This window comes from Callorhinchus milii, unplaced genomic scaffold (genome assembly GCF_018977255.1).
Source record: "Callorhinchus milii isolate IMCB2004 unplaced genomic scaffold, IMCB_Cmil_1.0 Scaffold24, whole genome shotgun sequence".
Taxonomy (NCBI): domain Eukaryota; kingdom Metazoa; phylum Chordata; class Chondrichthyes; order Chimaeriformes; family Callorhinchidae; genus Callorhinchus; species Callorhinchus milii.
In genome coordinates this window covers 6098049-6111066 of record NW_024704765.1, presented here as the reverse complement: position 1 = coordinate 6111066, position 13018 = coordinate 6098049, and the positions used below count along the sequence as shown (strand labels likewise).

The 13018-nt window shown below is 46.4% G+C and overlaps 1 protein-coding gene across 1 annotated transcript; it reads right to left on the bottom strand.

Moving 5' to 3' along the window:
• Positions 1-400: 400 nt before the first annotated feature.
• On the bottom strand, positions 401-11821 carry LOC103187450 (adaptin ear-binding coat-associated protein 2). Its single transcript, XM_007906959.2, has 8 exons — positions 11675-11821; positions 7288-7388; positions 5241-5345; positions 3849-3930; positions 2889-2997; positions 2288-2459; positions 1934-2036; positions 401-1505 (listed from the first exon to the last, which is right to left on the bottom strand). The coding sequence occupies exons 1-8, from the start codon at positions 11764-11766 to the stop codon at positions 1457-1459; spliced, it is 813 nt and encodes a 270-aa protein (XP_007905150.2). The 5' UTR covers positions 11767-11821; the 3' UTR covers positions 401-1456.
• Positions 11822-13018: the final 1197 nt, after the last annotated feature.

Sequence of the window (13018 nt, the reverse complement as noted above, 5' to 3'; positions counted from 1 at the left end):
AGAATATAAACTCTTGAACAGGACTTGAGCAGATGTACGATTTAGGCAATTATACAATTTATACAGATCAGAATTATGCGAGTTTTACTGTGTAAGTGACACGGTGAATCAGGGTACACGGAAACCACTGTAATTTCCATTAACCCTTTGGACCAGTAGACCCACTCCCCCCAGGGCAGTGTGCAAAGTCTGTGGCTTTTGGAATGCACGGAGGTTTCTCTTTCGTGAAGTCCCTGATCTGCAGAGGGTCGTGTCTTGGTCGCAGCCTCAAGTCACAGGGACGGGACCCCGGGTGCCAGGGAACAGCACTTCTTTTCCAGTCACCGGCCTCACCCCCCCTCCTCCAAGACCCCACCCTGCCGTGATCACCCACAGAAAGCTTGCGACACATAAACCCAAATGATTTCGATAGACATTTTTATTGATTGTGTACATTTTAAACGTCTTCCAAATCTAAAAAAAAAGCCCAGATTTTAAACCCAGCACAAATTTACAGCTTCCAGAAATTACCCTAAAACATAATCCCCCTCCCCTCCCAAAACGATGTCACACGGGAGCCTACAGACCTGTATAAATACTGTAATAATAGACAAACTCTTATTTACAGACACAGAAAGTTCACAGGTTAGCCCCAAAGTTTTAAAGGTCAGCTTCTGAAACAGACCAAAACATTTCAGGGGGGAAAAGCTTGAGATTGTTTTAAATCCCCGTCCTTCCATTACCGGGGCAGTCACTCCGCAATAAATCCACATTAACTGGGCCCTAGTCAGAAACACAACAACTGATTGGTCGTGTGTGAATTTGCAGGGCTCCAGCGAGTTATCACAACTATTACTTGTCGCGTGGCTCATCTCCCAGCCGCTCAGCCCCCCTTTCCCATTCCCCCCCTCCCCCCCCCACCCCCGCGCTGCATGATTGAAGATACACCAAATGGAATGACAATCTACCGAACACACCGCTGAACCAACAGTTGATGTGTTTTTTTTTATATAAGAAATATTCCAGAGTTAAGACCATTATTTATTAACACTTTTACTCTATGACGAGCACAAAGAATTTGAAGACAGGATTCCTTTTTTTTTGTTTGTTTGTTTGTTGTTTGTTTGACGATATGCATTTGTGATCCATTTTGCCCTTATGAAATTAAAAAGTCTGATCACTGAGGGACAAAAAAAAAACCCTGTGGTTACAGTAACGAACACTATGGTTTCCAGACAGAAACACCATGGGCACAAGGATGGAATGGATGTCTCTGTACGAGTGCACAGTTGAATAGAAATGAAGATATTTCAAGGCTATATAATCCGAGGGTTACTGTCCTCCCGGGTCCAGGAGCCACGGACTCTCCCCCAAGAGGGTCTCGTCTCCCAAGATCTCGCCCAGCCGGGTCGGGAGAAGAAGCGTCACTCGCTCATGGTTTGTCATTTCGAAACGAGGAGAAGGAAAAGAACCAAACTCAGAACTGAACCCACTTAGTGCTGTTGGGCACTTGGCTCGGAGCAGAGCTGAAGAAACAAGAAATACAGTTAAATGCTCCAGATCATCAGTGATAGACCACGTGCACAGAAGTTGGAGTAGAGTTTCAATGGCAAGTTACGTGGTTTTAGCTGGTTAAACCCTAGCAGTATCCCCCATGCACATTCCGCAAGCCCTGACTCTCTCCAACCTGTGCCTAATGCTTCATCTAATCCCACTCTTCCACTTGCTCCGCATTCTCAACATACCTCTTCTTTAAGCATTCACCCAATTCCATTTAACCTCTGCTTCAACCAGAGAATTCAACATTCTAATCTCCCCTTCACTTATTTTGGTGATAAACCTTAAACTTGTGCCTTAAACAAATTCTGTATTTGGTTGGAGAGTCATTCTGTCTTTCTCATTCACATATTTTTTTCACAAACGGCACAAGGTTTAAAGAGCACATCTGACTGACCTGGGTGCCGTGGCGAAGTCTCCCCAGAGATCTCCTGTGGGGGCCAGGGGCTGGGGAGGGTCTGGAGCAAAGCTGTCCATGTCTCCCAGTAATTCATCCGAGACTGTAGATTCATCAATAAAAAGTGAGTACAAGATCAATCAATGAAACCAACGACAGTGCAAAGTGCATCGACATGAGGCTTCAATATCCGACTGATACACTGGACACAACACAAAACTAGACCTGCTGCAATGCAGCACCTCTGCACATTACCAGGCCTTCTGATTATAAACCACACTTAAATAAAGGCAAGACAACTGTAGTTTTCTGGGCTCAGTGGCAGCTGTGATTTGCAGTCAGTGCCCTCCCTACCTGTAGTGGTTGGCTGAGCCAGCTGTGAGTTCACTGGGTTCTGGATGACCTGTGACCCTGGAGGAGGGAGCAGGACTGGGGTCTTGCCCCCCGGGGGAGGGGGGAGCAGGGCGATTCCACCACCACTCGAAGATCGAGGCTTGGCCGACGAACTTTCCTTCTTCTTCACATGCTGAAAACAGGCAACGGGAATCATAGAAAGAAATCGAACTTTCAAAGCACCTTATGCTGAAATGTCTCAGACCTTTACGATAATTATTTTCAAGTGTAGATTTTTGTAGGTAAACAACCACACAAGAGCCCACGAATAATCAAGAGGTGAATGGCCAACTTTATCTTAACGATTCGCTAACCAAGAGATTGGGAGTAGTTTAAGAGGTAGTGAAGACCAAGGATAGACTTGTTGAGAAGGTGGAGGGGAAGTGGTGATGACACCAGTTTCAAGGTGGCAAGGAATGTAGTGGAGAGGATGAGATTGAGAATTAATTAGAAGATCAGCCATGATTGAATGGCGGAACAGGCTCGAAGGGCCGAATGGCCTACTCCTGCTCTTACGTGTTATGTTATGTTATGTTAGAATGATGGGAAGGAAATGCCTCACCCCAATATTAAGCTTGATGGTTTGTCCCTCTTTAAATCCTAAATCCAGTTTGGGTCCAGTGTCTGGGTTCTGAGCCTGTTTGGCGAGCTCAGTTTGCTGTTTGACCCACCTGCATGATAAAAGAAAATAACTTGAAAAAGCAAAACGTTTTGCAGCTCCTTAGAAAGTTCTCAAAACATTCCACAGTAATTAGTCCAATGTTGTGATTAATTCTGTGGACCAACGCAGCCACCATTTTAATCACTTCAAGATCTGACCAACAATCACGACATAAATGATCAATTTATCTGAAGGCCAGGACACGGGGAGAACCCTCTTCTCATTTCAAATAAGGACACTGGACCTTTATGTTCACCTGAAGAACAGGCAGATGGACCTCCAACAATACAGAGTGAGGAGGACTAGACTCTGTGGCTCAAGTCCCAGCGCAGGTTTCAACCCACAACCTTCTGACCCTGAGATGAGTGACTTAATAAACATCTGGAAACACGTGCCAAGTATGACAGGGAGCATCGAGCAGGAAGAAAGGGAGAGAGATGGGAATGTTGACTGAAAAGCATGGTTTCAGGAGGGCTTCGAGGGGAGGGAGTAAGAGAAAAGGTGGCGAATAAATCACACTTACCCCAGAATCCCAGAATTCTGTGGTGAAAATCAGACTTCACAATGAATGTAGGGAAACAGAGAAATGCCTTTTTCCTCAGGGATTGATTCCTCCAGAACAACGGGTAAGAACAGGTCAGATTCTGGTCCCAGTTTGTGCCAGTGGATTCCGGCTCCCTCTAGTGGCAGCAGACGGTTCTAGCCCCCCCCCCACCCCCCCCCACAAAAAAAACCCCAGCTCACGCCTGCCACTCACCAGCCCCGTCTTGGAGACCTGTGTTTCTAACGCGTCTCAAAGACTTTTTGGCCACATCAATTCACTCAACACAGATTGGAGGTGGCCTGAAGCTGAACACTTACTTGAAGTGGTCCTGGAGGGCGACGTTAAAGTCAAAGGCGTCTCCTCGGTCAACAAAGCCAATTCCAATAAATGCTCGGCGCCCTGGGAACGCAGACAGACATTTTAATGTCAAATATCACATCGTATCATTTCCTTTCAGATTTTACAAATTCCTTTGCCGGCTGGTAACTCTTTAACACTTGTGGGTCTGCATCCAGTCTATGGCTCCCTCCACCATTATTACTGGGCGACTGCTGATTCAACAGAGAAATTGATGCCAGCTGACGAGAATCAATGCTGATATTGCCCCTGTACATTAGGAGAGCTTCAGATTTAATATAAACACTTGGTTTGTGTGCACAAAGGAAATTTGCATTTTTATACAGCTTTATGTGTAACTATCTCAAAGTGGTCAGAACTACATTAAATTTAGTGATTATTTTTGTAGGCAACTATAGGCAGTTCCCTTGTGGCAGGAATGGTACAAAGGTGAGGTGCATGACTATTGCTCAGGATTGTTGGTCAGGGAGAAATTCTCTTCCCTTTTCAAAAAGTATCAGAAGAACAGGCAAACAGACTTGGGTTTTAATATCTTGTCTGACGGATGGCAACTCTGAAAATGTAAGGCTTCTCCAGTACAGTACTGCAGTGTGAGCCTAGACATTGTTCAAGGCTCACAACAACAACAAGATTACATTTGTATAGCACCTTTCACGTCAGGAGGACATTCCAATGCGCTGAGGGCTGCTATGCAATACAACGAATCTACACCAGCCTTCTTAGGCTACAATCACCACTTCCCGTTTACATTTCCAAGCCCTGTGTCTCAACCTATATAATGAAAGAATTCTACGATCGACACTAATGCAAACAACACCGTCATTTAACTTTGTTTTGACAGCAAACAGCAAGGGAAACACAAGCTCCAGTCAAATAGTAAATCAGATTCTGATTCATTCGATCACAATTTCCTTTCTGACAAAAGCTTTACAAACACAAAACATTTCTCTTTCAAATGTAACATTTAAAAACTTAGCGCACGTCAAGATTTTACAATGGAGCTTCTTGAAGAACAAAACTTTTCAAATTACATCCTGATGTCTCAGCAAGCTTATCTGTTGACCAGGTAATACACCCAAGAGCTTCAGCATGGGGCAGGGCAAAGGAAAATGACTATCCTCATGGCTGTACAGCCCGCTGACACTCAAGGTTCACACTTAAACACATGGGTAAGGAAGGAGAGGGTACCTAGTCTATGTGACGGTATTGTGTTAGGAGGAAGGTGGCCTGATGGCTGCAAATTAAAGGAAGAAAACAATTCTTTGAAATGCTTTAAAGCAAGGAAGATTAATGGCCCAGCAGAAATATTAACAGCTGAAGAAACCAAAATTCCAACCTCAAGGTACAATTACCATTTCCATCTTCAATGCGAATGACAAAGTATCGGCTGGAGTCAACGACACTCTCCACAGCGACGCCTGGAAACTGGTCTACAGGTGCCTGTGCAAACAGCTCGCCTGAGGGTCAGGAAAACAGCATCATAGATATCAAATAACTAGATATCACTAGACATCAACTGGGCATTTCAATCAGGCTAGTGTCAACAAACACTTATATAGTATCTTATAATCATATCACTTACATTGAGTTTAGTGCCTGTCTGATGTATGATGGTGTATTTTGTAGGCAATGCAGCCAATTTGCTCACAGCAATGTCCTCCAAACAGCCATGAAATGAATGAGTGATTTTATTGGGGGAGGGGGCGGGGAGGAGGAGAATCGTGGGATTTTTAACATCTACTTGGGGAAGTAGACGGAACAACAACAACAACAACAACAAGATTCCATTTATAGAGCGCCTTTCACGTCAGGAGGACGTCCCAAGGCGCTGCACAGTTGGGTCATGACCCGAGCAGGGGGAAATGGTCAGGGTGAGGGGAGGGAAGGGAGGGAGAGAGGAGGGGGAAATGGTCAGGGTGAGGGAGGGAAGGGAGGGAGCGAGGAGGAGGAAGAGAGTCGAGAGGGGAGCTGAAGGCACGGTCAAAGAGAAAGGTTTTGAGACCGGCCTTGAAGGAGGAAAGGGAGGAAGCGGCGAAGGCACTGGGGGATGGAGTTCCAGAGCCTCGGGGCTGAGAGGCTGAAGGCCCGACCACCGATAGTAGGGCGGTTGGGGCGGGGGACGTGGAGCAGACCGGAGCCAGAGGAACGGAGGGTACGGGCAGGTAGGTAGGGGGATAGTAGGTTGGAGAGGTAGGAGGGAGCAAGGCCGTGAATGGCCTTGTAGGTGAGGATGAGGATCTTGAAATCAATCCTCTGGGGGATGGGGAGCCAGTGGAGGCGAGCGAGGGTAGGAGTGATGTGGTCCCGAAGCCTGGTGCGGGACAGTACACGAGCTGCAGAGTTCTGAATGACCTGCAGTGTGGAGGGAGGTGCCGGGAAGGCCGGCGAGGAGAGAGTTCCCATAGTCCAGCCTTGAGGTGACAAAGGCGTGAACCAGGGTTTCAGCGGCGTGAGGGGTGAACCCCAGTTTAACAGCTTATCTGAAGGACGGTACCGCTGACAATGTAACACACCAACTGCACCACGTTACAATTACAGCAGTTTGTGAAGATGAACAAAAGACCATTTAAAATACCAGTGGAGATGAGGTTCGAATGGCCTGTTTCTATGCTGCAGTAATCTGTAGCTTTACAACAACTAAAACCACTTTGTTGGCAAGTTAACAACAGACTGACTGCTGCTATTCATAGGCAGGAAGGATCTGGAGCATGTGGACTGCACAGCCATAAGCCTTTGTGTACACGTGGAAAAGAACAGCCAGGGCCAGGCAGCATGAGGCAGAATTAAACAGCTCCAGTATGAGCAGCACTGTGGGAGCGTCCTGTGGCCCGATAACTTGTGTGTTTACAGGAATTCAAGATCCTCATCCTCACCTACAAGGCCATTCACGGCCTCGCTCCCTCCTAACCCTCCGACCTACTAAACCCCTACTTACCTGCCTGTACCCTCCGTTCCTCTGACTCCGGTCTGCTCCACATCCCCCGCCTTAACCGCCCTACCATCGGTGGCCGGGCTTTCAGCCTCTCAGCCTCTGGAACTCTATTCCCCAGTGCCTTCGCCTTCTCCTCCCTTTCCTCCTTCAAGGCCGGTCTCAAGACCTTTCTCTCCAACCGTGCCTTCAGCTCCCCTCTCGACTCTCTACCCCCTCCTCGCTCCCTTCCTTCCCTCCCCTCACCCTGACCATTTCCCCCTTGCTCGGGTCCCGACCCAACTCTCCAGCGCCTTGGGGCGTCCTCCTGACGTGAAAGGCGCTCTATAAATGAAATCTTGTTGTTGTTGCTGTTGAATATTTTGGGGGGTGAGGTTGGCCTTTCAATTTCAGAAACAGTTTTATCATCTGGTACAGTATATGCAAAGGGAATTTTCAGGCTGGCTAGCATTCACCCAGATAAGACTTACCAGAATTTTTGTCTTCTAATTTAATGTAAGCGTTATTGCCCTTTGCTGTTATCCGGAGTCTCCCGGTCCAGTCAGGCTGGTCCAGTTTCCAATCGGCAGCTCTGAGCAGAGAAAGAGTTTACAATGACGCTTCTCGAAGAACAAAACTTTCCAACTTACATTTTTGAAGCTTAGCAGCCAAAGGAGGAGCACAGCCTTATCCACGACAGACCAGGGTGAGGCAAAGACCAGCTTATCATTCCCAGCTCCACAGCAGTAATGGGCGGGGAGGAGATGTGGTGTTAATCAGACACGCCTACAAGAGCAGATATGGAAGAATGAGACCAGCCCAAGCAGAAACACAGACACAAACGTGCAAATCTGGAATTCTCTGCTGCAAACTGTAAAGAAGCAATCATAAATCATTTGAAATGTGAAAAATGCTTTTAAAAAAAAGATTAAATGAAAGGATTAAAAGAAAGGACAGCACGGGGAGAGAGGGTTTAGATTATGTGGCTCACGTGGGGAAATACATCAGAGCAGGATTTATGGGCTGAATGGTCGTTTCCCTGATTTTGCAAAACACCAAATAAGAACAGGTTGAGAAACAATAGTCTAAACTGGCCCCAACTTGCTCCAGAGGTGGCTGAATGTTCATTGTTTAATAACTCAACAGTGTTATCTTCCTTAAAAAAAATCAGGTCCGGTGTTGGCAGCTCTTGCTCCAATAAGAGCAAAATCAGTGAAAAAAAAACTAACTACTCCAGACACAAGCACTTTAAGAAACAAACAGGGCGCAATAAAATGTTGCTCCACAGAATAGACAGGCTCTCACGTGGTTTGACTTCCCTTTTTCTAACAGAAAAATTCACAACAAGGGAGCTTCAAAGGAAGCCAACCTCCCACCCTCACAAGAAGTTAAGACTTCGAATCCAGCACAGCCCTGAGTCATTAACAAGAGTCCCAGGTGAAATAAAAACATCAAAACAACAAACTACCTGAAGAATAATTTAGTAATTCGATAAACGGGAGTCAGATTGCAGCCGGTCACTCTCTGCTTCGTTCAGGAGCAACCATTGGCCCTCACACACAGAGCAACGACTGCTGAAGTGTCTTTCAACGAAACAAGTACACGGCGTTCACAAAGCCCTGTTACCCCCATGTTGTTTTCCTACAGTGCATTGACCAACAACTGAAGTGTATGGAAGAATGATAATAATTGTATTTAGAAGTACTTAATTGTATTCAATACAAGTGTTTAACTGTATTTAGACGTCCAGAGGATCGGTGTGTGTGTGAGCGCCATCATTTTCATGGCAGATAATGATCCGTCGCCATGTTCGGCACATTTTCAGTAACATGGATGGAGTGAGGAGGCCAAATGCCTCTCTGACAGCTTGTTTCAGCTCCTCCGTTGATTCAAGTAAAGGCTTTCACTTGTGAAGCAGAGAAGTCAGGAGGGCAGTTTTCTTCTCTCCAAATTGAATTTTTCTGGACTTTTTCCTGCTTCCCCTGGGAGGGTTGAGTGACGAGCACTGGGAGAGAATTGCAGTTAGAATATTGGGCGCGGGGGCATAATCTTCTCAGAGGGTGGATTCCATTAGCCTCTGGGTGTTTTCCTGCCCTCTCTATTGTACGGTATCTACGCAATCTTCCTCTAATGGGGTGCACAAAATTGGATACCACATTGTGGCCTAACTTATCTTTGGTATAATTGGTTCCTTTGGTTTGTTGTTGGAAAGGGGTCTGTCAAAAAGTACTTTGTGCAGTGAATTCCTTGTCAACATTTTCTTCCTGTGTTGGTTCCTGTTTTTCCTCCTGGATCATGTGAAAGCCAGCAGATAAGAGAACAGACTTGAGTTACCAAACTGCTCTTGACCGGAGCATTTGTAAAAGGCATCACTCTTGTCTACAGATGCTCTTAATCTGCCACCTGATGTGAACCATTCATCCGGCAGCACGAACTGCACAACAACAGCTCAGATGTCCTTTGTAAGAAGAACAATGATGTGTAACCGGGAGACTGACGTGAAGAGGGAAACCACTGCAGATCACATACCTTACAGGAGGATGAAATCAAATAAACAACCCATCGGCTGCAACATTAATAAATAATAGGGGGAAGAGTCTCAAAGCTACTGTAGTTTCATTCTGTTAGCTTCTGATTGTAACGTGTCTGACTCTTCACAACAATCTTTGTAACTGTTTTATGAACTATTTCCTATGTTAGGCTGACACAATGCAGCTCATGAACAATCCAGCATCTGCTCTGTGCTTGTATCCACACACAGAGAATCCTCCTTGCTCAATATCACCATGTGGTGCTCCTGAGGAGGTCAAGCACTTGAAACATTACACTTGAACATCGCAAGACCTTGCTACTTTCTCCATTCCGCTCTCGAAGGCAATGGCTACGGTACTTACCAAGGTCAGCCGAGTGACCATTCCTCAAATGATCCCAGAGGGTGAACGACACATTACAGGAGAATGAGATGTATCATAGTTGAGAGTGATTCTGTCCTCATTCAACGTCAACACAAACGTTGATGCTGCTGGAGTTGAGCAGTTGAAACTGCTCAGCTTTTGCTCATAGCCATCGGCATTTTTTTTTCCTGAGCCTAAGGCAGTTTCTTACAATGACATTTTGAAATTGTAGCATCCCAACTGACGGAGGTGAGCTAACCCACCAGAGTGTGAAATCCATTCCAGCATTCTATCTATCAGAGGTGGTGTGCGTATGTCAAACTCTCAATCTGGTGTCGATACCCTTAAGCATAACCAAAACAAAAAAGGGCTCCATGAGGCAGTTTATTTTGAGTTTGTTTTTTTCCATTTTAGTGGGCTCTGAATAGGGTCAAACTCTAAATACGATACTTGCCTAATACCTGGAGGATCTGACGAATGCCACTTAGAAATGACATCTCTCGAAATACTGTACACACCCAGAATGGCCAGGAACAAAGTTACAAACTTCAGTCAGACATTCTGCAGGAATCACCTCCTGACTGACAATGTATCAGGGTTGATAAAGGGCTCAAGGTCAAATTCTGGGTTCACTAGTAAATATTTTTTAAAAATCAAGTGTATACAGAAGCTTCCTCTCTCTGACGGACAGCAAGTTCGTTTCCTATCTCTCCAGTGGACCCCTACACCAGTTCACCTCTGTAACCCATACTGGAGCACCTCCTTCCAACCCCCTAAACAAGCCCACTCTGATCCTTTCAGTGTCCCTCTAACCCACCCGCTCCAGACCAATAAAAAGGAAATGTTTGCACCAAAATCTTGAGATTTTTAAAATGAGCTAATTAGTCACGTCCTCTCTCTACAGTCAGCCAGCTTTGTTGGAAGATGCGAGAGTTAAACAACTGATGGAACTGATTTGAGTCATATGTTTAATAATAATAATAATCCTCCTTGCATTCACAGCCTCAAAGATATAGCGCTTGATCATGTCATGCAGATACGAACAGTGACTACGACAACCTGCCCTCTGCTCGTCGCTACTTTTCCACTAGAATCTCCCTGTACATACGAAGCAGTAAACCCTCCACAACTTGAAAGCCACTCTCAACGCAATTAATTCCCACCAAATACTGAAATCCGGGTGTGGTTTCTTTGAAAGAAACGTCTCAACGACACATTTGGCTCTTGAGCGAGTGTGGAGCGTTGGAGATCAGATCACCCACCAAATGACACGCTCTCAGTCGAGGGCTTCATTCAAGTGACCCCAGCAAACAGCCAGCGCGGCCGGCTGGTAGCCGCAGAGCCAGCCACAGCCGCGATGATCTTGCGTCGGTGCATCTGTTGGGAGATATCCCCCCCCCTTGGATCCCTGAGCGTCCTTTGACCAGGCAAGATCGGAGAGGTGCCCGTGGCGGGTTTCGAGACCCCGATTACCCCGAAGCTCACGATAGAAGAACATGACATACGATGTCAGCGGAAGCCACAAACACACATATATAATATGTATGTACACACACATAATATATATACACACATATATAATATATATACACACACATATATAATATATATACACACACATATGTAATATATATACACACATATATAATATATACACACACATATATATATTATATACACACATATATATATATATATACACACACACATGAAAGCCGCCAACTGCCAGATCTCAATGACGAGGCCCCGTCTCTTGCGGCGTTGGGGATGGGATTCGTATCCGCTGCGGGTGTACGCGCTGCGAGCGGAGCCGCCACTGAGGTAACCGAGCGGGAGGGAAAGCCACGGCGGCTCTCCGGGCCCCGGGGAACCGGACTGATCATCACCCCCCAGGACCCGCCCTTCCCTCCGGGGTTCATTGCCAGTGACGCCCCTAAACACCGCCTCCCGGGAGAGGACGCGCCCCGGACCCCTCCGCCTGTACCTGTATCCCCGGTTCGTGGCCCGCGGCGGGATCCTGAAGACATGAAGCTCCGGCTTCACACACAGCACCGACTCGTAGTCACTGTTCGCCATCTTACCGCCCGCGGCACCACGGGATACTGGAGGACCCGCCCACTCTCCCCGCGGCACCATGGGATACTGGAGGACCGGCCCACTCCCCCGCAGCACCATGGGATACTGGAGGACCGACAGGCCGTTCGCAGTCCCAGGCCCCCCACCCCCCGCCGCACCACGTGACGTTCAGCGGAGGCGAATGATGCCATTGGGCTACTTTTGGGCTACTGTTTGGTTGACATTACAGGCGATTGGGCTATGTTCTCTGCCTCCTGTTCCTCGAGAAATTCACAGAAGCAAATCACAGGAAAAGCATTTTATTTTGTGGTTGCAGATCATGATCGAGTGAGTGATGTAACCTTGTCCAGTTGAGAGGAAAAACATGATGTGAAATGCAAAAAAAATTTTTTTAAAAAAAAATCTCTTTCTAGAGAGCTGTGCCCCCCCCCACCCCAGACCCAAGTGTTTGGTCTTTTGTTTCCTTCTCCTCACACTAAGGCACGTTACGTGGTCATTTCGCGCGTCTGTGTTTGAGCATTTATAAAATGCAGCGTTATTTATAAAGTGATTTCAAGAGAGAGAGAGAGAGAGAAATCGTATTGGGGCCGAGACTCAAATGCTCCATCGCACCTGAATTTCTGGGTTATTTTCTCATTGCTCTCACTCACCCACTCAAGTTTTGAGTGATTTATGTTATGACGCAGGAAGAAAACTTTTAGCATTTTTATAGTGCCTTATGGTATACGTGGAAACAGCTCAAAGAGCTTAACAGCAATTGTCAAGCGTAGTGCATGTTTCTGTAGGCAAATGTGCCAGCAAAGTCCCACATACTGCCCTCAGTGAACAATCTGGAGGATTGTTGGGAAATAATAGCAATGTATCTTTGACATCCACCTGAAGACAGGCAGACAGGACTTCAGTTTCACATTTCATTCCCAAGGACAGCAACTCCATCAATGCAGAACTTCACCCAGTGCTTCACAGCCTACAGATGTGCGAAAGCCTCCAACTGTAGGACTTGAACCCACAACCTTCTGACTGAGAGGTGAGATAGCTGCCAATCGAGCCAAGCTCTGTCTATCACTTCACCACACCAGCCGGAGTCCTGGCAAATGAAATCTGGATAATTTGTAATGTGGCCCAAGCTGAACCAAATGGACCTCGTTGGGAGAAAGTAGGCTTTTCACATTGTGCCACGAGATCTAAATACTAATCGCAAGAAACCTATCCAGTATAATGTACAAGAGATTAGATCTCACAGCCTAAAGCC

What these genes read in the sequence shown, in the direction of transcription:
- LOC103187450 (XM_007906959.2), bottom strand. Translation starts at nt 11,766, where the DNA reads ATGGCGAACAGTGACTACGAGTCGGTGCTGTGTGTGAAGCCGGAGCTT. An exon ending in TCGCATTGAAGATGGAAATG is followed by an intron (nt 3,931 to 5,240) that starts GTAATTGTACCT and finishes CTGCGTTCCCAG; the next exon opens with GGCGCCGAGCATTTATTGGA. An exon ending in GACTTCGCCACGGCACCCAG is followed by an intron (nt 1,506 to 1,933) that starts GTCAGTCAGATG and finishes TTGTTTCTTCAG; the next exon opens with CTCTGCTCCGAGCCAAGTGC.